The 26,366-nt window shown below is 47.3% G+C and overlaps 1 protein-coding gene across 3 annotated transcripts in view; it reads right to left on the minus strand.

Annotated features, from left to right (window-relative positions):
* The window catches only part of Arntl (aryl hydrocarbon receptor nuclear translocator like), a 98,604-nt gene continuing 72,238 nt past the window's right edge, over positions 1–26,366 (minus strand). For 2 of the 3 annotated variants that reach the window (XM_041666297.1, XM_041666296.1), the window contains 11 exons: positions 22,220–22,312; positions 20,469–20,586; positions 17,871–18,020; positions 14,146–14,392; positions 12,344–12,450; positions 10,577–10,727; positions 9,569–9,657; positions 7,917–8,025; positions 5,328–5,421; positions 1,246–1,348; positions 1–669 (listed from right to left, as the gene is read on the minus strand). In XM_041666297.1, the coding sequence (XP_041522231.1) occupies positions 509–669; positions 1,246–1,348; positions 5,328–5,421; positions 7,917–8,025; positions 9,569–9,657; positions 10,577–10,727; positions 12,344–12,450; positions 14,146–14,392; positions 17,871–18,020; positions 20,469–20,586; positions 22,220–22,312 (1,422 nt within the window). In that variant the 3' untranslated portion in view covers positions 1–508. The remainder of the gene's footprint in view (positions 670–1,245; positions 1,349–5,327; positions 5,422–7,916; positions 8,026–9,568; positions 9,658–10,576; positions 10,728–12,343; positions 12,451–14,145; positions 14,393–17,870; positions 18,021–20,468; positions 20,587–22,219; positions 22,313–26,366) is intronic. The other variant, XM_041666298.1, reaches the window with a different exon arrangement.

Consider the following 26,366-nt stretch of genomic DNA (forward strand, 5'->3'; position numbering starts at 1 on the left):
TTATAGAACAAGGGAAACATTTATTAAAAATATTTAACTGTCTAATACATTATACTTTAACCGATATTTATAGTAAAGGATTCTTACAAGGAAGAATAAACAGCTTTATGATACAATTAGTATAAGAAATATCCACATGGGGGTCTTCTTTGTAGTGTAAAAACACCATACATCTGAAATGACCATTTTGCATATAAAAGCTACCAATGATGCTTCTGTGCACAATGATTAAAAAATTCAACACAAACAAAATTCAAAATATACAATTAATGCAAGCTATCCACAGCTAGCCCAAACTCAATGATGAGAAAACACTGGAGCAGGCTTAGTTCCACTTTGTCTGAAGTTACACACGGTAGATTGACTTGTCTCAATGGCTCTGAGATGGCTTTTATGGAGTCAGTACATAAAAGCTGTTCTCTCCCTATCCAGTAAGCTTCACAGACTGTAAAACTTCACCAGTAATGCACTTTGATACTGTAGCTGTTGCCAGAGCAGAATGTAGTGTCTACAGTGGCCATGGCAAGTCGCTAAAGTCAACGGGACCACCCAGGCCTGCATCTGCTTCCAAGAGGCTCATGATGACAGCCATTGCTGCCTCGTCGTTACTGGGACTACTTGATCCTTGGTCGTTGTCTATCATATCGATGCCTATGTGGGGGTTCTCACCTGTGGAAGGAAGAAAGGCTGGTCAGTAAAAAGTACCAAAACCACACTTATATTTGGAAAGCAACTTCTCAACACACTAATAGAATTATTTAATAAGAGTGAGGGGTTATATGGGGACTCTATTGCCATAACTTAATGCTTTTCAAAAAGAACACCTAAAAATTAGGGGGAAATCCTTTAAATTCAATAAGTGTTAAAAATATTGAGTCAAGCCCATTTTAGTATTTTGATAACCATTAGTCAGTGATTGGTTGTAAAAATAACTATGAAAGAAGAAAGAAAACAGAATGAGAAAAAGCTGGATAGACTGAGAGAAACTGTCATCATCCAATGACTTAATACCCTCTGAAGCTACACAGGCTCTCCCTCTGAAAATTCTGTGGGAGAAAACCCGTGTCTGGGTTGCTGTAGAGGCACTTAGATCACTGAAGTAGTTAAACATTTCAGACATCCACGCTGTTCTAATTATCAACTGTTTTCAGAACTAGCTTGTTTTATGTAATTGGTTCTTAAAACTATCTTTGTGTTAGGTGTTTTGCAATCTCACTATCACTCATGGATAATAATACCACTTACCAAGAATGGAAGAACTATCAGAATATGGATAACCTGGGGTCTCCTGAGCCTGCCCTGGAAGTAGCCCAGTGGAAGGAATGTCTGGAGTCCCTCCATTTAGAATCTGCAAATAAAAAGGGGAAATGTAAAGTTTCTCATCAAATAGAAATTTCAATTTCTACCTTATGCAGTGCTACCAAGAAAATGAAGGATGTTGGCGGGGGGGGGGTGCTTAAAATGGATTCAATTTCCCAGCTGTTTTCCCTTATCAAACAATGACCTGTTAGAAAAAGTCATGATAACAGGGAACATTTTCTCTACATAGGATTCAGTACATACAGGTAACAAAAGCTGGGTGAATCAACTTTCTAGGATCAAGCTGCCTTTGTATTTACTTAAAGCAAAAACTTAGGCTTCAGTAAGCTGGGGTTGCCCTCTAAGGAGTGAGTGGCACATGGCAACAAATATTGCTAAAGACATAATTGAGGCCAGCAACAGTTTGTAAAGAGAAACAACTTCAGAGTCATGTATGAACATCTTTGATCATCAGGTATGCCACAGACACTAAGTAACCTCTGGTTTTGTTTTTAAGATTCGATAATAACTGCTATCACACCTCCATAATAGTAGTCTACTGTCTTAAAGTCTCTCTACCCTCCAAGCTCCCTGCCCTTGGCGAAGCCTCAGAAACACCCCTGAAGAGTGAATCAGAAAGCTGTGGCCACTGGGTTTCAGAAACGGATTCCAGATCTTGTCCAGCAGATGGCACTGCAACATGTTTCTCCCCAGTTGAGCTTTGCAGTATGGGATCCCTGCACATTCTTAAAAGTGACTGGTGTCCCCAAAAACTGTTTTAGGTAGGCTATATTTATATAAAATGAATTTTGAAATATAAACCCTTTATAAATGTGTTAACATGAATAAAAACATTTTGATGAAAAATTACAAGTTATCAAACATTTTAATGAAAAACCCCACATATTACAAAAATAATTTTTTAGTGTCTTATTGTTTTATATCTTTTTGATAAGAGAGTTCAGCTAGATTCTCATACCTGCTCCATTTAGCCTGTTTCATCAAATGTTTTGATATATACGAAGAAAATTTGAACCTCAAACAGATGAGTAGTTGTATGAGGGCAAAATAGTCTTTTCAGTAAATTGGGTATTCTTTGATGCCTTAGCACTTAAGTAGATGTCTCTTAAATGTTCATTACAGTGTGGAACCAACTGAGCTGTGTGCCCTGTTATGCTGAAAAATCCATGGCTATATCTTGGCACTCAGAAAGGATAGCCCTTAGATGACAGCCTGCACTGATCACTTAGAGAGTATTAGTTCACTTAGAATGGATTAGTCTTGGGTGATTTTGAAATACCCTGCATTGATCACTTTGAGCAGTGGTTATCAACCTGTGGGTCATGACCCCTTGGGGTTGAACAACCCTTTCACAAAGGTCACCTAAGACCATTGGAAAACAAAGATATTTACATTATGACTCATAACAGTAAAATTACAGCTATGAAGAAGCAACAAAAATAAGTTTATAGTTGGGGATTACCACAATATGAGGAACTATTAAAGGGGTACAGCATTAGGAAGGTTGAAAGCTACAGAGTTAGAGGGTAGGATACTGGTTTAGTGTGTTAGCAGATCTTTTAAATTAACATGAAGATAATCGCCATTTTGCCATCGTGTAAGTTTGAGGAAGCTATTGAGCTCAAAGCAGCAGGCAGGTCCAAGCTCTCTAAACATCCCAGTCTTGACTGAAAGCCCAGATTTTATCACTGCCATTTGTTTTTCTTAAGTGACAAATGTATGGGAGGGAGCAATAGTTTAGCCTGTGATGGAATCACAGATGCTTCTTAAGGCAGGGAGGTATGCAGTAGGGTGCCAGTAAGTTTTTTCATTTTAATATTTTTAAATTTTTATGAGTGTTTTTGCTTGCATACAAATATGGTAAGTGCATCACATGTGTGCAGGGTCCTTCAAGGCCAGAGAGGGTGTCAGAGCCTTGACAGGAGTCACAGGCTGCTGTGGCTGCCATGTGGGTGCTGGAAATCAAACCTAGGTCCTCTGTAAGAACAGTCAGTGCTCCTAACAGCTGAGCCATTTCTCCAGCCCATTTCTGATGCTTCCTTCGGGACAGTGTTAAATTGGTTAACGTTTTATATTGTGTGTAGTAGGGAAGAATACAATGACTTCGAACACTTTGGTGACGTGGTTTTTATGCGCATCAGTGCATACAGATACACAATGAAAATAAAGGGTCGCTTTTTAAATTGCTAAGAAAATAGCTTTGACCTGGTAAACCCTAAAAAGGATCTTGAGAGTCTCCCAAAAGGTGTCGCCTGTGGACTTCTGCTTAACTTGATTTAAAGCCTCTGTATGTCCTTACTCGCCCAGGATCTATCAGGCTTATCCAATTTCCCCCTTTCAGCTTGATCTGAATGAAACAACTTTGGGCTCAATGACAAAACTGAAATTGACTGAAGGGTCATCTTTGCTCTAACTTGCTGAGCCCTTTAATCCTGCGATTATTTTTAACTCAATCATGCTTTTCTCATGAGTCCTGTTGTCAAGGACAGGCAAAAAGACTCAATTTTTGTTCTAGACCCATTTTTAAAAGCCATTGAAAGAGGAATTTTTTTTCATAAACACCCCCAGAATTTCAGGCTTTATGATGTGGGCTTAGCTTTAGATTACTGGTGCTGTTCACCAGGAAGCCTGGATTGTTAATTTTGGAGATCTTGGATTTTTCTGTGTGTGAAGTTGGGAGGTGGAGATACAGGATAGATAGATAGACAGACAGACAGACAGACAGAGAATAGATAAATAGACAGACAGACAGACAGATGATATAGATAATCAATAGATGAAAGTTGTCCAGTGATAAGCATATAACGGAATAAAAACCTCTGAAGTACCAAGAAGCCGACTGCCTGAAGGATGAATTAAGTCGGGTACCCTAGAGAGATAGGGAATAGAGCTGAGAGCACAGCCGGCGAGCAGTAGGTTTGCACGCCACATTAATCTACGGATGGGTTCCTAGACGTTCCCAAGGTCCAGGCACTTGCACATTCATTGTCATGCGTACTCCAGGGACAGAGACCACTACTATCCTACCAGTCTCGGCACCATTAGAAGGGAAACATGAGCTTGGAAGGTACAGCCACTGCACGACTCGCACCCACGGGCAAAGGCAGGCTTCAAACTCGGGCCCACCTTGCTGTGGGCTGTGCTCTTACCCACAGTGGGCTGGCTTTTCAGTTTCCTGGAGGAATCAAAGCCCCTTTTCAAGTGTAAACTTGACGAAGGCTCACATCAAGTAGAATAAAGTTGCTCTTCTCTCACCATCAGCCCCCACACTCACCCATGCTGGCAGCACCAGATTTGGGCATCCTGAGCCTGTAATGAGCCCAGTTTCATAAAGCCCCGCTTTGCTTTTGGGATTTGTCCCTTGGGAACCATACCTCAGTCTTTCCTGGAGTCTCTGCGTATGTCTAGGGTTATGGGAAGGAAAATTTCATGTACTGAGTCCCTTGTGTTCTAATCTCAGGGGTTATTAATGGACTCTTAACCTACAATCAGTATAATTTACATAGGTTTGCAAATTGTCTAGTAATGATGAAAATGGGTGTTTATAGTGCCATCTTCTAGACAGCTCTTCATGAAGTACTTGTGGCCGGTGCTATCCTATCAGGGACACATTTTGGTGACAGATCCCCACGTGTTCAGCTATAAAGCCTAGCTTGACTTCAAGTATGGCTCATACTGTTGCTTTTACTAATGGTTTCTGTTCACTTGAAATTCCTGGCAGTAAGGTTCTATGCAGTTCGTCCTCATCTCTCCCTCATGGGAATTCTTGAATTGTGCCCTCAAAGGGATTGACAGTTCCCCTTTCCTCACAATGTTGTTCTTGCATTCGCATGGAGTGCATCCTCTTGAGCAAGCCAGGAAGCCTCCCTACGTGCCAGTGTGCTTTGAAGTCAGCCTCACACAGTTGAGTATATTCCAAGGAGGAAAGAACGTCTCAACTTATCCCAGAAATCGCTGTGTCTCAGAGCTTCGGCAGAGGCTCTCTTAGTCTAGGCCTTCATGCTTACCTTCTTGCCTCCTGGAGAGGAGGCATCAGGGGGAGGCGTACTTGTGATGTTCAGTGGGCTGGAGCCACAGCTGGAAGGCGATGACCCTCTTATCCTGTTAGAGAAGAGCTGATTACAATGCCTTTCAGGGCAGCAGGTTTGTGGAGATGCTAAGGGGGATAAGGCGCTAGGCTAGGGACTGGCACATGTTCTACAATGACCAGACAACTCTTGGTTCTGTAGGCTATTTGGTCTGTCACAGCAGTCCACATGCAATGCATGAGTATAGCTGTGCTCCAATAAAGCCTTATTTCCAGAGCCCCGTGGTCAGCTGGATTGCTCTGCACTCCTCTGATCTAGAATGCAAATGCAAAAGCAATAACTGTCTAAGCCTCTGGGTTAGGGTTTGGATTCAGGTTGGTGAATTTTAAGTAAATGGCCAGCTTTAGTTCTTCATAGAACACGGGTGAGTTGGAGATCTCAGGAGTTTAGCCTCCATCTTTGCTACCACGAGTTGGATGTAGAGCAAGAGGTAGATTGTCTTGCCCACAAACCTTTACTGATGAGTGAGTGCCCCTAGGAAATGAAGGTAGCAGTGCAGCTCAGCCACACCTAAAAAGGGAACTGGTGGGTAAACAGGAGCAGCCTTCTTGGGAAGTGAGAGATGAAAGACAGATCTGTGACTTCTCTGGACTGCCCCACGAGGGTGGGCTTGTTAGGAGTCTCCTAACTGTGTAAGTGTGCACACCTGTGAGGCTGTTAACCCCAGGAAGGGAGGCTGTGGCTTGCACAGAGGCTCGTGTGCTAGTGTGCCCACGTGAGTTCTCGCTTCCACCCCAGTCGTGTGTGCTGGGACCAGAGTCTGGGGCGTATGGAGGCTGCTGTGTTACCACCAGACTTTCGGTTCCTCCATGATGAGCACAGCCTATTAGAGCCGCATGGGGACCAGTTTCTATGCCTAAAAAAAATGGCTCTTGGCCAGCACTGACTACTTGTCTATATTTGTGAGAAAACAAGTATTCTGTCTCCTCAAACTCAAGCTACAAGCCTTTAACGTCCAACATCGGAACAGAGTACCAGAAACGGCTGTTTCTCCCAACATTGTCTGATGTAGGCCTGTGAAGCCACTCTCTCCCCAGGCTCCTGTCCATTCTCCACTGGCCTTCTCACCATTCCTTATTTTACCTTCAGCACCTGGCCCTGGACTGTTGATTTCTCTACATGACAGGCCTCATTCTTGGGTTATCAATCATGCCCACCTTCGTCTCTCCCAATTCTAGTGAGTTTCCACAATGTATATACAACAACATTTTGGATATCTGTTCAGCATCCTACAACGAATGGCATCTTGAAACTCCGGATTATGCACTAAGAGTCTTTAACCCTCTCCCTTTATAGCTCCATGCTCCTTTCTCCACAAAGTGGCCAGTTAGATAGTTCTGAGCACCACTCCCACGCTCACGCTAGATCAGTCCTTATTTTCTAGCGGGAGCACCTACCTTTATTGTAAGCCTAGGCTGAAACCAAGTTTAAACGCTCAATCCATAAATTCCCCACTTGTCCTATTATTATAAAGAAAGTTGACCTCTCAAGGATTTCAGGATTGTTCTGGTGAAGGGTTCTGATACCATCTTCTGCTGGTCTTACATAGAGCCAGGGTATTTAATAGCTGGTCTGAACTCATCATATCATGTCCTTTCTCCTCATTTCTCTCCAGAGGTGGAGGCAAGCAGCTGAACCCACCACTCTCACGTGGGGACAAGAGCCCCTCTGGCTGGCCAGAGATCAGACTAGATCAGTAGCTGCAGGGAACACTGATCTTTCTGGTCCCCATCTCTTTTCGTACATGCTATTATGTTTCTATCTTTTAAGTATCTGGTTACCTCCTTGGTTCTCCAAACTCAGGCAGATTTATAATAACCGTTTCCCTCTCAGGGGCTATGTTTAAAGATGGACTGAGCTCACAGTTTCTGAGTGTCTATTGTGTATCAGGCTGTTTATCCCTTCACAATCCTAACCCAGTCCCCTTGGTGGCTTAAGTTAGCATGCCAAAGATTAGATGGCTCTCCTAAACAGAGGCAGGTGGATGCAGGACCAGGCCTGAGCCCCAGGCAGGTGCTGCCAACCTCTGCTTGTACATGGAAAGGATGCCCCCACACCCTAGAAAACTGCCTCTGTTGACAGCTGATCAGCTTGGCCTCTATTAGTCCAGGGAGCTTGAAGAAGCACTTTGGCTAAGACCCAAATTGCAGGCTGCTCACAGCTTACTCCAGACCTGGATGTTCTGGGGCTTCATCCTCACTAGAAAGCTGCCTGGGATACATTCAAAGTGTTGGGAACTGGGCTTCCCCAAGAGTGTCTTCTGCTCTGGCCTGTTTGGTCTAGCTTCTTTATTTAAGACACAGGTTCCATTTTGAATTGGGCCAGAGGAACAGAACAGTCCCATGTGGGTATAAGCAGCATCCCTGGTCTTTGTTGCCTGGGTGATCAGCAGCAACCTTCTACCAACTGTGGTGACCCAGACTGTCTCCACACACTGTGAAGCACCTGGGACGGGGAGTGTGGAGCTGAGCACCACTGGCTGGAGAGGCAGCCAAAGAGATTACTTGCCTGTGGATTTCCATGATTTCTTCTGCAATCATTCGACCTATTTTCCCTGCCCCAGCTCTGGTTCCCCCTGGAATGCCTGGAACAGTGGGATGAGTCCTTTTGGGGCCACCTACAACAAAGGAATCTCACAGTAGGAGAGAGGAAACCCGAGCAAGAAATGCTATCATGTATTAAACGAAACCTCCCAATTCACTTGAAGTAGAACGTCAAGGTTCTCCCTTGTCAGGAAAAATAGTTCTAGCAGGGGCAGGCTCAAGATTCTATGCAACATCACAGGCCAAAGCTTTGACATGAGCTAACTAATTTTCTTCATGTGTCAGAGACGAGACAGCAAAGTCTGATGAATTTGACAGGGAGTCAGGGAACAAGGAGGTATGGCTTCTTGGAGGAAGGTCACTGAGCAGAATCCTCTTGGAAGCAGAATATATATTAGCCTGGTAGGTGGTACTGAGAGGAAAGCACCCCAGGTGTAGACACTGTATAAGAGCACTGCGCAGGACAGAGTTACGAAGTATTGCACAAGCACGGTGTGCTCGTCATGGAGGAGCATTGCCTGCTCTACCAAAGGTCCTAAGTTCAATTCCCAGAAACCACATGGTGGCTCAAAACCATCCGTAATGAGATCTGGAGCCCTCTTCTGGCATGCAGGCATACACACAGGCAGAACACTGTATACATAATAATCAAATCTTAAAAAACAAAAAAAAAGACCTGTTCAAACCTAATCAGAATAGTCAAGAGAACTATTCTGTAACTACAGGTTATAGGGTGTGGTCTGTTGCTCCTAGGCTACCAACCTGTGTTACTGTGCCATAGGAGACCACAGAGATGACCTTTGTGGCTCTACGTATGTTTGAGGGTAATGTGTTGCTCTAGAAATCACAATGATTATGACATCAGTAGGTAAAATGACATTTGTCACTTATGGTCTGATGCTAACTGGAATGTTCCTATGCTATGCTCTATGTAGAATAGAGTATGGAATTGACAGAGGGAAACTGAAGTTAGGAAACGGTGCAGAGGCATGGGTGAGCTGACGAGACGAAAGGGACACAATCGTGCATTTGGACTGCAAGAGGAATGAGAGGAACCAGTAATTCTGGAGTGCAGAAGATGAGCTTGGGATATTTTTAATTTCAGTGCCTCTGTTGTTCTGTCTGAGAAAGCAAGGAGTGGGCATGGGAGTCATGAGTGGAGAAGCAGGCTGAAGGAAAGCAAGGAGTGGGCATGGGAGTCATGAGTGGAGAAGCAGGCTGAAGCCATCCAAGCAGCAGTGGTTCAGGACAAGCAGAACCAATGCCGAGCCACAAGGAAAGAGCCCACTGGATATGGCAGGTTCTCAGGGCTAACGGATACCTTTCTCTCAAACACAGGAGCCCGTGAGTCACCAAAGAGCAAATCATAGCTCCCAGGCAACAGGGAAGAGGAGAGCACAGAGAAACAAGGGGTCTAGGTGGTTGCAGAAAAAGCCACACACATTCACAACATCCCCAGTAGGAGGGCAGTGGCCCCTCTTCCCACTGGGACTCAGCGTGTCAAAGTCTGTGCCACAGAACGCGACAACAGGATACCCTGAACCCTTGACAGGAAGACACCAGGTTATAAGCAGCTTCTCGCAAGCAAGCCCCGATACCCAAGTGAGACATAATTACCTTCTCCAGAGGGCAGCATGCTGTCCATGCTGTGGGGGGACGCGGTAAGCTGCGGGAAGGTTGGGTCCCCGCCTTCCAAGACATTGGCTCTGTGAACATCCCGGCAATAAGGAAACATGAGTCAGGCTTGCTCAGAACCATGCACCCTTCACCTTGGCCAAGGAGTCCGGTGTCCACATGGGACTTGGACAGGCCAGAAAATGAAGTGTCTGTCTGAGAGGCTGAACAGGTATACTCACCACTAACACAACTGACAGCATCCCGGCCTTTGGCCTCACTGTCCACCAGGGCCTCCCTAATTTCTTCCTTTTTTTTGAGACAAGGTTTCTCTGTGTAACAGCCCTAGCTGTCCTGGAACTAGCTCTGTAGACCAGGCTGACCTTGAACTCACAGAGATTCACCTGTCACCGCGCGCAGCTGCTTCCCTGATTTCTGTTTAGTAGAAGTGGCTGCAGTAGCCCCCTCCTACTGTTACAACACTTTCTCCTTCTCACTGGCAGCACACCCAGCTCCAGGCCCCCGCATACCTCTAACCACACAGGGGTGAAGGAGGTACGGAGAAGAGCCTTGTGAGAGCAGGCTCTTCCCTCTCCGGACTTCCTTAGCAGGCAGCAGAAGCCTCAGAGTGAGTATCCATCTGCCAAGGCTTGGGCCTCTAACCTGCTAGCCATGGAGACCACCCATCCTCACTGGAAGCCAGAAAGATCTAGAACATCTGTAAGCCTTTCCCTCCTCAGCCAGCGTGAGTGGAAACCCGTGTGTGGGGTTAGGGTTAGGGCTTCAAGGGTTGACTGTTTCCTGGAGCAAATCTCACCGCCAGGGCTCACACGGGAGGAGGACTAGTGCCTGTTCTTGGTTCACAATCCTTCCTGACTTCCTCCTATCATGAGACACCACATAGGGGCCATTAAAATGTGGATGCTGGCTACTGCCTGTACCCTTTGTCCCAGGTCAGGATCCAAGGCATCTCCCTTTGAAGCAAGGGTGTATCTCACAGGAGATACTCACAGAACAACTGTGTTGGTTGAGACAATGTATTCTACTTCCTTGGTCCACGGGTTCATGAAACTGAACCATCGACTTCGTAGTGTGATAAAGGAACCGTCTTTGATCTTGAACTTATAGCAATTAGTTGTGATTTTTTCTCTTGTCTGTAAAACTGAAAATGCAGAGAAGCCATGATTATTGTCATTTCCTCAAACCAGTGAGCACATTAAACAGGTCACCTGAGCCCAGATCCCAAAGCTGCTCAGCCCACATGCCATCACCCATTAGAAAGCCAAGCACACACATGGCCAGCGCTCAGACAGGCAGCGTCCAAGGGTCTAACTCATAGCCTTCCAGGGTATTTCTCAACCTGTCACTCCTTTCGAGGGTCTAGGAAAATGAAGGCTTTCGGCGATGCTGGCGGCAGGTCTGCGTGAACTCCAGCCATGCGCCTTCCCTGTCATACAGCAGAAGGGCAGCTGTCCCTGGCCAGCTTAGGGAATCTGAGTCAACAGAGGCCACTGGCCTGCTCGGATCTCAGCCTCTGAGAGACATCAAGAGCACCTTTCGTGCCCCAAGCGTTAGAGACAACAGAGGTGGAATACGACCCCATGCCCTCTGGAGAGGAATGACCAAGGCTGCTTGAACACTCCAGCCAAGAGCAGGAGAGAGCCACACAAAGGCCAGGGGTGACAAGGCCAGCCCAGCAGGCAGGAGCAGGTGACAGAGCCACAAACGGAACAAATCTGGGAACTGGGTCAGGGCCAGGAGATGGACGGTGGCAAGTTTTGGATCTTGTGCCTGTTGAAAGAGGTTGTGTTCGAGTCTGAATACTGGAACATTAAACAGGGACGTGCTATTATCAGGCTCGATCTATTTGACAATCAACGAGAGAACTACAGGCGATGGTCCCAGGGTGAGAGGAAGCAGGAGACCCAAAAGCACAAATGCTCAAACCAGAGTCTGGGCGATGGGGGTGGTGACAATAGAGACACTTCATATGAGTGTCTGAGGCCACTGAACGGGTTCGGGTAGAAACAGTGAAAGGAGGGACTGCATATGTGGCCATACCACCTTTGATGGTCAGCTTTGTCACCTCGACACAGCCTAGACTCACTGGTAAGAGAGTTTCAATGAGAGGTACATTGAGCTAGCCTGTGGGCACATTTGTAAGGGAGTGTGTTAATACATTTCACTTACATTGAAGACACAGCCCACTATGGGCAGCACCATCCCCTAGGTGGGGCCCTGAGCACAGCAAGCAAGCAAGCAAGCAAGCGTGAACATGTTCACTTTCTCTCTGCTCTAGACTATGGGTGTCATGTGACCAGCTGTCCTAAGTTCCTGCCACTGTGACTTCCCCATAGTAATGGACCATGACCTGAACTGTGAGCTGAAATAAGCTTTCTCTCCCCGCCAAGCTGCTTTTTATCAGGACATTTTGTCACTTGACAGCACAGGTGAAGGACAATGCAGGATGGAAAGAAAATTAGATCAGTACAGGATATATGAGATCTGTACAGGCTTGGAGTGAACCCTAACCAAGAGATGTTTCCACACATAGTCATGGCCTCTGTAGAGAAAACTGCCATGCACTGGGTAGAGGCTGAGCATCTGTAGGGGACGAAGGGTTCCTGGAGCCAACAGTCTTTTCTCCTCTCCAGTGGTTTGGCCTGAAGAGTCTTGGGCTGGCTGACTCCCACACAGTAAGGGCAATCTTCTCTGGAATGGCAATTGGAGTGTAGAAGCAGGACATACTTAGGACATCAGACTCCTCCAACAGCTTACCTTGCCTGTGACATTCTGCAAGATGTCCTATGTCATCTTGATGAAAATATTCATAACATGATGTGCCTAGAAGTTCTTGTGGTAGATATGCCAAAATAGCCGTTGCCCTAAGAGAGAACAGGAGCTTTTTAAATAAGAAAAGCCCATTCCGAAGATGAACAATGACTTACGGATGAGCAGCAAATTTCTCCCCGTCACAGCCTCCAGGAGAGCAAGGTCTAAGCTGGAGGCAAAAAAGCTAGGTCCTTCCCAGTGGACCAACTATGTGGGTGTCCACCTCACCCAGCCTTCCGAAAACAGAGCAAAACAAAGCAAAAATGACGTAAGGGGCTTTTTTTTTTTCAGAAATAAAATTTCAAGTGGTCTTTAAATGACAAGATTACCATATTAATAATGGAAAAATAAGAGAGAAATCTAAATTCCAGGTCAGGGATGCTCCTTTTTCACTGCTTACTTGTACCAGGGCAGCTAAAACCCAGAGGCTCTTGCGGCTGGGACCACGAAAGCCTTAAAAAGTGGATGCCTACTTTTCTGGCATCTAGTGGCTGTCTCTAGTAGCGACTTATTAGCCTGGGACTGTTCCCAAGGGAGGCAGCAGCAAATCTGGGACATCTGGTTCATGGGCTAGATCTAGCACCAATTAGCTGTGAGTCCAGGAGGAGCTGATCCACCCGCTAGACCTCAAGCCCTCATCCGTAAGAGGAAGAGGCTGGACAAGAACGATGCTGTCCGACAGATTTCTGCAGCCGTGCAGCAATCTATGTGCTGCTAACCACACAGGGTGACTCGTGTGTGGGTAGGGCCCTGAGAAACAAAAATTTTGATTTCAACTAATTACATTCAAATTTAAATCCACAGACAAGTCCACCATGGCCAACGCTACTGGAAGGCTCAGGTCTAAATAACTCTATGTCTTTTTTTTAATTGATTGACTTTATGTCTTATATTCCATTCAACGTCATGACCCTGGAACATTCCATAACTGTAGGTTGTATTTCTGTTTCCTTTCAGAACTAGATTTCAAACCACTCACTTAACTGTCACTGCTATGCTATGCATCAGAGACTACTGAGAAAAAGCTGTGCATCTCCTGTGATGCCCTAATGAGCCTGGGTTCTGGGTTTTAGCAGAGACTGCTCTCACTTCCCTCACTCTGCACAGCAATGTGCAGTCAGAGATGGGTGTTCGTTAGAGGGCAGGAGGGGCCTAGAGTTATTCGTTTCAACTTTTAGAAAAGATTATTACTATTTAAAACAAGGTCTTACGTACGCCAAGGTTGCCCTAAACACTATATAGATGAGAAAGATCCAAAACTTCTCACCCTTCTGCTCCTACCACCCAAGTGCTGGGATTCAAGGCATGAACTGTACCAGCTGCACGTGGTGCTGGGAACTGAAGCCAAGGCTTCATGTGTGCTAGGCAGACCCTCTTCCGAATGAGCTATGCCCAGCAACAGTAATATTCTTTACTCTTAGAAAAGGCAGCTGATGACCCAATCTTTTCACCTTCTCAGCTTAGGGCTGAAATTCTCTACTGCAGGGGTTCTCGGCCTTCCTCACGCTGTGACCCTCCAACACACTTCCTCAGGTTGCAGTGACCCCCAACCAGAAAAGTAATTTTGTTGCTACTTCATATCTGTAATTTTGCTACTGTCGTGAATCTCAATGTAAATATCTGATATGCAAGCTATCTGATAGGCAACCCCTGTGGAAGAATTAATTATTCAACCTCCAGGGTCCCAGCCCACCAGGTCAGAACCACCACTCTACGGCATTGCTGCAGGGGGAGTTGTAGGCTCTTACCTCTGGTCTACAAAAACAAATTTCCCATCTATGGCGTGCCGAGAAACGTATTCCATGGACTTGACCCTTATTTCTCCGTTCACCGGCTGCGGAACCACGTGTGAATGCAATCGCCCGATGGCAACGAGACAGCTGAGGTTACAGCCCTCGTTGTCTGGCTCATTGTCTTCATCCAGCCCCATCTTTGTGGGTGGCCAGCTCTTCAGATAGCCTGTGCTGTGGATGGTGCAGAAGCTTTTTCGATCTGCTGGAAAGCAAAAGCCCGTGGTGAGTGTCAGTGCTGGGCTGGCAGTAGGGCGCAGCCTCAAAAGACAGACAAGAGAAAAGGCCTCACTCTCCAGAGGAGTCACCTGGTGGGTGGAGCAGACAGAAGTGGCCCAGCGTCGCTTGTGCTGAGCAGAGTCCATGTACCAAAGGCGTCACAAAAAGCCCAGCGAGGAGGAATAGACCACCCCAGGGAGAAGACTCCCCAAAACCAATGCTGGAGGTCAGGCGAGAGATGAGCACTGCTCAGGGCACCAAGTGTCTTTACGTGTTATGGTGAACAAAGGCTCAGATGCAGACTGCAGATTGCGTAGACGGTTCACTGGGTAAGAACACTCGCCTGGTGGGGTATCCTTACCCTAGCGTTCCTACATCAAGATGAGAGGTAGAGCCAGAAGCTCACAGGCCAGTGTGCAGTGCTGTGGCCAGAAACAAAAGAGGCCCCGCCTTCAAATAAGGCGGAAAGAGAGAACCAACTCTTGAAAACTGTCCTCTGACCCCACCCACCCCCAAAAACACACCATGGAATTCTCTCTCTCTCTCTCTCTCCCCCCCCCCCCCCTCTCTCTCTCTCTCACACACACACACACACACACACACACAAAAAATAAAAAAGTAAAAAGAGAAAGAAGTGGGGAAAGCAGGGTGGAGCCTTTGAGGCCTACAAGGACCCAAGGCCTGAGGTATTTGTTAACAGATGTGTTTAGCAGATAGGAAATGGAAGGTCTCCAGGAGGATTTAAATGCAGAAGCAGAAAAACCAAGGGCTTTTGATAGGCTAGCAAGAGTTTTGAGGATGAAAGAGAGCAGAAACTGAAGTAGGAGGACTCAGAGGTGCATCGGCCAGACTCTAAAGATGGCAAGAGACGCTGAGAACCACACATGAACAGGGTAGGTAACAGGCAATACCTCTGAGAATGGTTGGGATTTGCATGGATGTCAGACAAGAAGAAGATAGGATAAACAACTAGAAGATAAGGATGGACAACTAGAAGATATGGATGGATAACAAGAAGATACAGATGGACAACTAGAAGACACAAATGGCTCCCTTATCTCAGGGTTGGGTGGCTACTGCTGCCTTTCACCAGCTTGGGGAAGAGAACACAGATCAGACAGAAAAGAAAGAGACGTTTTTAACTGAGACACACTTACACCTACGGACTTCAAGACCGAACAGCCCGTCAGGCAGCAGAAAAATATCAGAGCTGCCTGGTAGCCAAGGAGGCCAACTTCATACAAGCATGAAAAAAACTATGAGAAAGCACCAGAAAGGAAGACTGTGGGGTACTGGAAGAAGACACAGACAGTCTGTGCCTTCGGGGAGAAGGTGAAGAAACTGGAAAGAAATTCCAATCAGAGGGAGAGAGGAGTGTACACATTGGACCTTGAAGAATGCTGGCAGGGTCCTGGGAAAGTCAGCGTGGCTCAGATGTACTGAGGAGTGGCAGGGACTTCATCTGCATCATATGTTAACTGCCAAGTTTCTTCAAGAGTAGCAGGAAGCGATGAAGGGTTTTAAATGGGGGTAGGGGATAAGATGACTCACTGCTAAAGGGCCACCCCACAGCTGTGTGTGGTGGAGTAAAAGTCACTGGTGTCTACACCAGACCTGAGAGAGTTGAGGGGAGCTGGCTGCAAGAGGTGAAACGGGCTCTTAGAAGCTGCTTTGGCTGAAAAACATGGGCCCCTCACAGTAGTAACAAGGCAGGATGATGGCCTGGCTTCTCCGCCTTCATTTTGTATTGCCTCCTTTACTTTGGCTGAAGGCACAAAGATAAACCATTGTCTCAAACCTGCCATCACCCTGAACTTTTTTTTCCGAACAAACCCAGGAGGAACAGTCCACTCCAAATGAGGGTGGTTACCCGTGAGGGCAAGACTGCACCTGGAACAGAGGCAATGGTCTCCCAAGCCTGCCTTGTCTCTTCACATCATCGTCAGGAGAGATGTTTGGGAGCCGAGCTGAGACAGTGTTTAGAGAGACCATGCCCAGACCACAGCTGGAACTAGGCTTGCCCCTTGCTCCAATTCTTTCTCTATTTAACCCTAAAGCACACATCAGTTCCCCAGCAGACAGACTGGACCCCTTCTCCTCAGTATGGCCACACTACAGACATGGCTTGTCTCTACTGGGGACAGTAGCCTGGCCTAGCTTGTTATGGCTGCAGGAGCCTAGGCGTGTTTCTAAAATCTCTGGTTCCACAACTTGAGGAACAACTTCTGCTCTTTCAGAAGAGCAGGGCTTGGTTGTTAGCAACCACATCTGTAATTTCAGTTCTAGGGGATCCAATGCCTTTTCCTGGCCTCTGTGGGTACTAGGCAGCATGTGGTACACTGATATTACATACAAATAAACACTCCTATACATAAAATGAAAATAAATAAAATGTTTTTTTTAAAAAAATCTCTGTTAGCCAGGTGGTAGTGGCGCACACATTTAATCCCAGAACTCAGGAGGCAGAGGCAGAAGGATTTCTGTGAGTTCAAGGCCAACCTAGTCTACAAAAGCTAGTTCCAGGACAGGCTCCAAAGTTACAGAGAAATCCTGTCTTGAAAAACCAAAAAAATGGGGCTGGAGAGATGGCTCAGAGGTTAAGAGCAATGACTGCTCTTCCAGAGGTCCTGAGTTCAAGTCCCAGCAACCACATGGTGGCTCACAGCCATCTATGAGATCTGGTGCCCTCTTCTGGCCTGCAGGTGTACATGCAGACAAAACACTGTATACATAATAAATAAAATCTTTAAAAAAGAAAAACCAAAAAAATAAATAAAAAATCCTCTGGTTATACCTGGGCATAACTAAATACCATAAGTAAAAGCAGTAGTATTAGCAGACAGAGCAGGATGGGCCCCAGTGGTTACTCTGCAAATGTCCTTGAGGCTTCCTAGGAAGTTAGATTTAACCTACGCACACGGAGTTCAAAAGAGAAAGGAATGTCACCTGTGGGTGACATCACACACACACACACACACACACACACACACACACACACACACACTCACACACACACACACGTCAGTGTGGACAGAGGAAAGCAGTCCCAGGACAGAGAGGAGGGGCAGCTAAAGGGAGCAGGGAGAGAACTCTGCAAGAAGCCAGAGCTATGAATAACATCCCATGCATGTAACGCATGATGTCACTGGGGAAATTGGCCAGGAGGAGTCTAGAGTCTAGAAGGGTGGGTACTCAAGAGACAGATCTGTGGCTGAATATGTTTTTTCCAGGCCACAACAGGGTTAGACAGAAATTAAACACAGAAAGCCTATTCACAAATCAGTGCCCATGGCAACACATCAGGGCTTCATGTCCCCCCATTTCTATTCCAGCTGCCCAAGGCTCTCAGATGAGAGCAGGCCCTGGCTTCAGGCTTAGGAGCTGCTGCTCTGGCCATCCTAAAAGCCCCGAGCCCAGGCACGCCCTCCGCAAGGCCCAGGATGGGAAAGGGCTGCTAGCTGTACCTTTCTTCTTTGAGCAGGTGGATGCGAAGTCCTTATCTTCCAGCTTTACTGAAGGCCTGTTACACTTCATCCTACAGAAGAAAGAGCGGCGAGCTCCAGAGCACAATCGGGATGGCCCGGGGGTTATATCTGTCTTAACCGGAAGTCCAGCTGCAAACCAACACAAAGCGCGGTGAAATGAGAGCCAGGTTGCCTGTTAGGAGGGGCAACGTGACCTCAAACACAGCCTTTACTGCCGCACTGGTCACAAACATGATATGCCATAGGTAACATTTCTTTCGGGCTTAGAGGTCAAAGGGTTCATGAAGGGGTCCCATGTAAACGTAGGGATGTTTGCAGATGGGCAGGAAGTGCAGTAGACAGGTGGTGGGCCTGGTTTCAGGGTAAAAAGAAACACAGCAAAGTATTCCTGCCCAACAGGACCCGAGGATGAGAGGGAAATGGAGGTACACTAGGGACTGGTATCAGGGAACCTCAATAATCAGTGCCAAGTAAGTGGCAGACACCTGGTCCCCGGCCGAAGTGGGGGGGTGGTCCTACTCAACAGATGCACAGGAATGGGATACTGGAATGGGGGGCGGGGGCACAGGACTGCCTTTAAATCTCAGCTTGACAGGTCAGACTCCTTTGGGGGCCCAATTCACGGCCCCCATTCTAGATGTGTGCTCTGAGTCAGAGCTGCTAGTGTCACACGGCTACCGTGAGTGAAGAGCACGCAGGATTCAGAGACAGCACCGAACAATGCTAACGAATTTAAACCGTTTGTAATAACTACATCAAGATAAGATTGTAGGTTCATTATGTGAGGCAAAATGTCATAGTTAGCTTTGCATTTATTCTTACTTTTGACTCACGTGGCTACCCCACACCCAAAACCAGACTTGTGGTTTTAACCACGACACTGGGGACAGACTCCTGGGCCTTATGCACATGAGGTAAGCCTTCTACTGAGCTTTTGCTGTATGGGGTTGGGCTGTGAATTTACTCTCTGCAGGTGGAGCAAGGCCTTAAAGATCGGGTGACTTTTACACACGTACGTCCTTACACTACTTAGCATTGTGGAAGCTGGGACTACAGACACCACAGGGCGGGTGGGCTCCACAGCCACGCCAAGCAGTGGCCGCTGCCCAGGGCTCCTCTCCACATTGCCCTCCACAACACTGACTCTGTCAGCTTCTCCAGAATGCCAACCCAAGCCTGCCCACTGGTCAGCTCTCCCTCCTTGTACGTTTTGCTGTACAGGCAACAAACCGACCATGAGACTCCACCCTGGTACCTGTCCACAGACCACTTCCTCTGCCCATCTCCCTTCTCCTCCTGGCACACATTAATCCATCTTTTCAAACCAACCTTAGCTGTCACAGACCCAGTGGTATCTGCCCTCATACCCCACGAGATTTACCCACCCCATGCTCCATGCCTGGCATTATTGCTGTGCAGGGTGCTGCCTGTGTCCCTGTCTCCTGACCATATGGGAAGAGCCTCAAGGACAAAATGTCATTCATCTTTTTCTCCTTAGGTCAGAGATAGGTGCCAAGGCCAGGCTACAGAGGGCAACAGGTCCCAGGGCCAATGTTTGTTTTTTATAAAGAAACGCAACTTCCTGGAAGGGCGCTTTGAGGGGAGTTCTCTGCCACAGTCTCCATCAGCCATCAACATGGAGAGCTGAGAAACAAGAAAGCCATTAGGCAAGACTGCCCTGTGCCCTGACAGATCCAACACCAGTGCCACACTTGCCACGTGCCGGGAACCATCTACATTCTTGGTGTAGCAAGTCAGTATCGTTAATCTTTCCAACACCCCAAAGAACTCGGTCTGTTCTGCAGGTAAGGAAACAGGCACAGAGAGGGGAATAACATCCTCATGGCCATACAGCTTGTGACTGGGGGAGGCAGGATGTGTGTGTAGCCTCCAATGGGGCCACCTCCTGGGTCCTGACTTGAGAAGCAGAGAGCAGCTGTGGGGAAAAGGGGCTGGGGCCAGAGAGGTCAGAGAGGTGCCGATCCTAGGCTGCCGGAAGTGCGGAGACAAGAAACAGTGACCTTTTGTGTTTGTTTTTGGAGACAGGGTTTCTCTGTGTAGCAGCCTTGGCTGAAACATTGGCATTTAAAGTGTTCTTTCTTAGATTTATCTTCTGAGGCTGCATGAGCACAACTCAGATGAGAGAGAGAGACAGAGAGAGAGAGAGAGAGAGAGAGAGAGAGACAGACAGAGAGAGAGACAGAGAGACAGAGATTGATTTGTTCTGGGGGAACAAGACAGTGTGAGTCCTTTCACCTCAGGAGCACGCTACTAGGGAGTTCTAGTTTCTGAAAAGCAAGACCAGAATAAGACAGAATCAAGTCAAGTAGTTCCTCCTTCCACTAAGTCTGCACACTGAAGCTTCTCTGCTTTATAGACTACAATGTAAACAAATCGAAGTGACCATAAATAAGTCCAGTTAACTACAGCAAGCAGCTATCATGGATAAAAATGGCAGAGAGGTAAGACGGGAGAGGCTGGGGCCCAGGAACGACTCTCTGCGCCTGGGCATTGGTGCGGCAGCATGGGGGCAGCATGGGTAGTGATGAGGAAACACACAGTCTCCCTGGCACTCACTCTTTGCGTCAATGAGTCGCTCCCGGGGTGCGGTGTCTGAGGAAGACAGCTGCTCCTTGACTTTGGCAATATCTTTAGGATGCAGGTAGTCAAACAAACTCTGGCCAATAAGGTCATTCTGTGGGGATGAAATGGGAACGGACAGGTCAGCACCAGTGAGGTACGGAGGCCCAGCAGCACCGAGAGTCTGCACAGCCCCGGCCTCTACTCTGTGTCCTTAAGCCCAAACATCTCACACACTCATGTGACCCTGCACACACGTCCAGCCCTTTGCCTGGACAGACACCAGGAAGAGACACCTGTCCAACACTCTGCAGGAAAAAAACAGAGAGAGAGGGCTATCTCCAACTCTGACACTAAACCCCTTCATTCTTTTTTGACAGGGTATTGTTTGTTTTGACGTAGAATTTCCCTGTGTAGCCCACCTTGCCTGGGAATCTATGTAGCCCAGGCTGTCCTTAAGTTCAAGACCTTCCTATCTCAGCCACCTGAGTACTAGAGTAAGTGCCCAACCAGCCAAGGCCTAGCTTTGTGTGCCTTTGTCAACTGTATCCACTCACAGAGATGACAAGCCTCCCTTAACGAGTGCCAGGAGAAGAAAAATAAAACATCTTGGGGAAGCTAAATTTACATGAATTCTCATTTATAGACATGTCATTTTGATTAAAATCTTCTGCCTACCATGCTTCCGTGCAACTACCAAGATGTAAATGAGTAAATGAATTAACAAATATTCTGAGGATATAATAGGTAAAATTATTATTCTAGCTTTCATGTGCCCTTCTTATTAATAATCCTACAGGCAATCCCAAAACACAGTGTATTACAGTTAATGTTAACAGGACCTAGAAGACCCTGAGATACGGGCATCTGAGCATGCTTGCTGGGGTGATCTTGATTGTTAATTGATGTGGGACAACCCACCCACTTCTCCAGGCCCATTTCCTATCTGAGATTCTGGACTGCATACATGGAGAAAGGGAGGCGGGGCTTGCATGCATCCATTGCTTGCTGCTTCTTGACTGTGGAAGTGACGTGACCGGCTGCCTCAACCTCCTGACACTGACTTCCCTGGGGAAGGCTGTGACCTTGAACTATGATCTGGAACAAACCCTTTCTCCCAGTGTTGTCTTTTGTCACGCGCTGTGTTTATCACATTAACAAGACAAGAAACTAAGACCACCTGGGTCATTATTATTAACACGTGGAGGACTGCCAAGGCTCAACAAGAGCTTCCCAGCATTGTGGGGTAAGTTCCCAAGGTTCTTATTCTTGGGCATTGAGTTATTTGTCTGCCTTTCTCTCCCTTGTCTGACAGCTTCACTCTGCACTCCTAGCCCACAGATGTGGAATCTTCACTTTGTACCAATAAGAAAACTTAAGTTGTTGGCTGGGTTGGAGTCACATATTCCAGTTTGGGGAAATATAGGACCCGTTAAAATTCTTCCTAAGTGTAAATTCGCCTCTCCATTAAGAAGTTAAGATTTTCGGCTGGGCAGTGGTGGCGCGCGCCTTTAATCCCAGCACTCGGGAAGCAGAGGCAGATGGATCTCTGTGAGTTCAAGGCCAGACTGGTCTACAAGAGATAGATCCAGGACAGCCCCCCCACACACACACACAAAAAAGAAGAAGTAGTTAAGATTTTCGAAGAAGGGCATCACATGTGGCCCATGTACTTCGATTCTTCTGAAAAACTTGGGTGCTATCTCGACCATAAAGCTGGCAGCTGCTAGCAGGGGCTCAAACATTACCTGGCTATAATTGAGGATCTTGAAGACAGACTCGGAGACAAAAAGGATCTTCCCTCGGTCACATCCTACGACAAACAAAAATCCATCTGCTGCCTAATCAGGAGAAATGGATAATCAATTTATCACAGGTCAGGACACACGATCTGAAAGCAAATCAGGGATTCACACACACTGACAGCTTTGCTGACGTTAGAGGAAGAGGATGCTTACAGACAATACTGTGTGACTGCATTAAGACTCCCTCCAGGAGGCTATGTATTCCGTGTCATCTAACAATCAGAGGGAACAGGCCAATTAAAGAAAGTCCTGTTTCAGAACGAATTCAGCTTAAACTTAATCTTCTGGCTGTATGCAGGAGGGGAGAATTAGGCTTCACCGCTCTAATACAGTCCCTCTGCCCTGGCTAACTTCCGCTCTCAACGTGCCAGTCTGGAGCCACCCAGGAAGAAGAGTCTTAAGGAGGAATGATCTAGACCAGATGACCTGTGGGCATTTCTGTCCCTTGGAAGCAGCACCATTCCCTGGGTAGTTAGGGGGCCTCTACACTGAAAGAGAGGAGAGGATCTGAGCACAAGCAAGCAGGCCAGGGCTCACACATTTATTCTCTTTGTTTCTGACTACAGCTTGCAAGGATCCAAGTGGTACTCTCTCGCTGCTCTTGCCTGTGGGTGCGGTGTCTAAAGGGCCTGCCCTGATTTCCCTTTAATAAGGGATCAGGAGAATTGGAAGTATGAGCCAAACAAGCCCTTTCTTCCACACTTGCTTTGTGTCAGGATATTTTTATCGCAGAGGTGGAAACGAAACTGAACAACTGCCATGGAGAACGTAGACCCTGAGACTGCAAGGACCCTTTAAGATCAGAATTCCATCTTGAGGATCTCAGCTGCCATCTGATCTGAACTTGAACACCCTCCTTCACAGGGAGTGCTCTAGACCTTCAAACTTCACATCTACAGTGGGGTAATTGGGTTTTTGCTGATGGCCTGGCAGGAAGGTGGGTCACTTGTGTTCCTTCAGACACCTTCCCACTCCCTGCGTGTGCGCCCAACACACAGCGCAGTTCAAACGAACACAGGTTCAGGAACTACTGCCTTCAACCATTTACTTCTCCACCCAAGGCTGAGCGATCTGTGTTGTAAGAAAAAGCAGCAACGGTGATGAGATGCTTGCCTGGCAGCCATGAGGGCCCGGGTTCAAGCCCCACTTCTGCAAAAGCAGAACAAAATAAAACAAAACTTCCAGCATGAGATCCTTCCTCTCCTTCAGCTTAAGTACAGGTGGAATCTGGGGTGCCAACCAAGACCAGGATGGAAATGACATCCGGTGGGGAGACGGAAGCAGGCAGGGCCAGAGCAACAGCCAGGGGTCAGGTGGTGTTAGCTGCATGTGCCTGAGTCCTCCTGACAACCTTCCATGGATGACCACTCCGCTTGCTGGAGTCTTCTGGGCTCCCCTCACGCACTTGCTCTTGAGACTCTGCTGCCCTGCGTTCTGAGAGATCCTGAAAGCCAGGTGTGGTGGCTCAGGTCTGGAAGCCCAGGACCCAGGAGACTGAGGCAAGGGGACTGCAAGGATTTGAGGTCAGCCTGGGCTATACAGTGAGCTCCAGGCCAGCCTGGGCTAGAATAAAGTCTAGTAAAGGCGCATAGCAAAGATGGCTTGCACTGGTCACAAGGGGACTAAGGACCTGCTAATTGCCACCACATGAGTAAGCCATAAGTTTTTGACAAATTCTAAAAGAAGAGAAAAAAAGTCTGTTGTTCTCACAAAGAAGGGCTTTAGAATACAAAATATAGTTTAGTTCAAAGAACTAGGGCATGAATTCAAGTGTCAGAAAGTAAAAGGCCAGCACAGCCAACTGTCCTCGGCCGTAAAGGGCCAGCACAGGCACAGGCAACAGCAACTGTCCTTGGATGTAATAGCTAGAGCAGGTAGCTGCCTAGGGTGTAAAAGTAAGAACAAGGGGGCAGGGGGACAGGATCACTTAGTTTGAGACCCTGTCAAGCCACCAGCCATGGGGAGCTCAGGTCCCTAAGCTGGGCCAGGGTGTAGGATGACAATGAGAAGGAAGAAATTTTCCTGGCACCATCTGCTGGAAGCCTCATTATGTCAAAAAATTGGATATTAATAACTTCCTCATTTGCCTTACAGACAGTCATATCTCACAGGAGGAGTGTTCTCGGGGTTTTGCTGAGGTGGGGATGCTGGAAGGAAAGTGACTGACAACCTGGTGGGAACACTGGGCAAGCCCGAGACCTGAGCAATGGAGGGCAGGCAGAGGGCAGAATCAGCATAGATTCAGTCAGTACTGCAGGCTCCAAACGACACTGCGCTCTGTAAGTCAGACAGCCAAGCAAAGACGCTGGGCGTGGGGTCAGCTGAGAGCAGAGCTTTGGGGGTCAGTCAGTGCGAAGGGCCAGGAGGACAGCCAGGGCTGGTTCCTTCTCAGAAGGGACGGCTGCTCGTGAGCAAGTGACTGAGTAGTCCGTCTAGGTTCAAAACGCAGGGAAGCAGAGTATCTGGACGTTGTAAGCTGGTCAGACTGACTGACCCTCACTCTGTATTAGAGATTCTGAAAGCCAGGCTCAGGGCTGGAATCTCAGCACCCAAGTGACCGAGGTAAGGGGACTGCAAAATTTTGAGGTCAGCTTGGGCTGCGGAGTGAGTTTTAGGCCAACCTGGGCTAGAATAAGGTCCTTAGTAAAGCGCAGAGGAAAGATGGCTGGCACTGCACAAAAAAGGAATAAGGACTAGCTGCTAATTATGACACCGTTGTATAAATCAGTGCAGACAGCCATCAAAAAATGCATAGAATGGATAAAGGGGGGAAAGTGTGTGTGTGTGTGTGTGTGTGTGTGTGTGTGTGCGCGCACACGCGTGTGTAATGGAATCATTTATTCAGCTGCAGAGAAAAAAATATGACCACAGATGGGATTGGAGATCATGTTAAGCCAGACTCAGAAAGACAAATATCACATTTTCTCTCATACGTGGAATGTAGATTTAAAATGCACACTTATGTGTATGTGTATATATGCCATGAAAGTAAAATGAGAAAGGACCTAGTGAGAAACGGGGAATAAAGATCCTATTACCCTGCCCACTAAAAAATGACATAACTATGTGAGTGGAACCTGCCTTCTACTGATGCAAATTCTTAGCAAGTAGACCCCTGGAAATATTAAGGGACTGGACATCAGTTCACTGCCACCAACATGCCAGAGAAGCAGGGCAAGTTAACAGAGAAGACTACTGACTACTCAGATCTGGTGCAGCCCCTGCTGTATGGAGCAAATCAGCCAGTGTGTTCACTTAGCCAACTGTTTGAGCAGAGAGAGAGAGAGAGGCTCCTGCAAACCAACAGCTACGACGGCACCCGCACAGCCGCTCAGACCCAGTCACATGGGAAACAGAACCTATCTATGTCCATCAGGTCTGTTCACTACGGCTGAACCCTTCTGACTGCATGTAGCTCATTCTGAGCCGACAGGCCAGCACAACCTTCTGACTGCATGCAGCTCATCCTGAGCCGACAAGCCAGCACAACGCGCCTGAGACCAAGCTGAGCAGAAACGAGGTGGGAGCTATCCTGGGCTTTGCACGCTTCTGCTGAGAGACCTGGCCACAATACTGTGGGGGTGGCAGGCACGGTGAGCCCTCATGTGGGGGTACGGGTGGGTCCTCTACCTCTCGGTTGGTTACACTTTTCTGTTCTTTCTGTTTACACTGTGCCAAAGGGCATGCTGCTGACCGCAGGTTTGTCCCCTTTTGGTTTCTTAGTTCCTCTCCCTCTGCCCAGCAGCATGGCTGAAGCCTGGCACAGGCCTCCTTTCTGGAAGCCGTAAATTCCTAAAATGCCAGCTTGGCCATCCCTCTGCAGAGATATGCAAGACAAAGAGCGCGAAGGCCAAGCAGGTGAAAGCAAGCCCCCTTTCATGCCTCCTCTCTGGAGATTTCAATGTCTGGATGGGTTCAGGTGTACAGACAGATTCAGACTGAGCTTTTGAGTCAGTGGTTGGGTTAGAAGAGAAGGTCTCACCCATTGCCAGAATCAACCCTCTCTAAATGTGCATGAAGAAATCTGATTCTTAACTCACCCCTTCTTTCTCTGTATTTTTAGATTTATTTTATTTTATATGTATGAGTG

Source organism: Microtus oregoni, unplaced genomic scaffold (genome assembly GCF_018167655.1).
Source record: "Microtus oregoni isolate MIOR12 unplaced genomic scaffold, Mior012 000016F_ref0000370, whole genome shotgun sequence".
Classification (NCBI taxonomy): Eukaryota; Metazoa; Chordata; class Mammalia; order Rodentia; family Cricetidae; genus Microtus; species Microtus oregoni.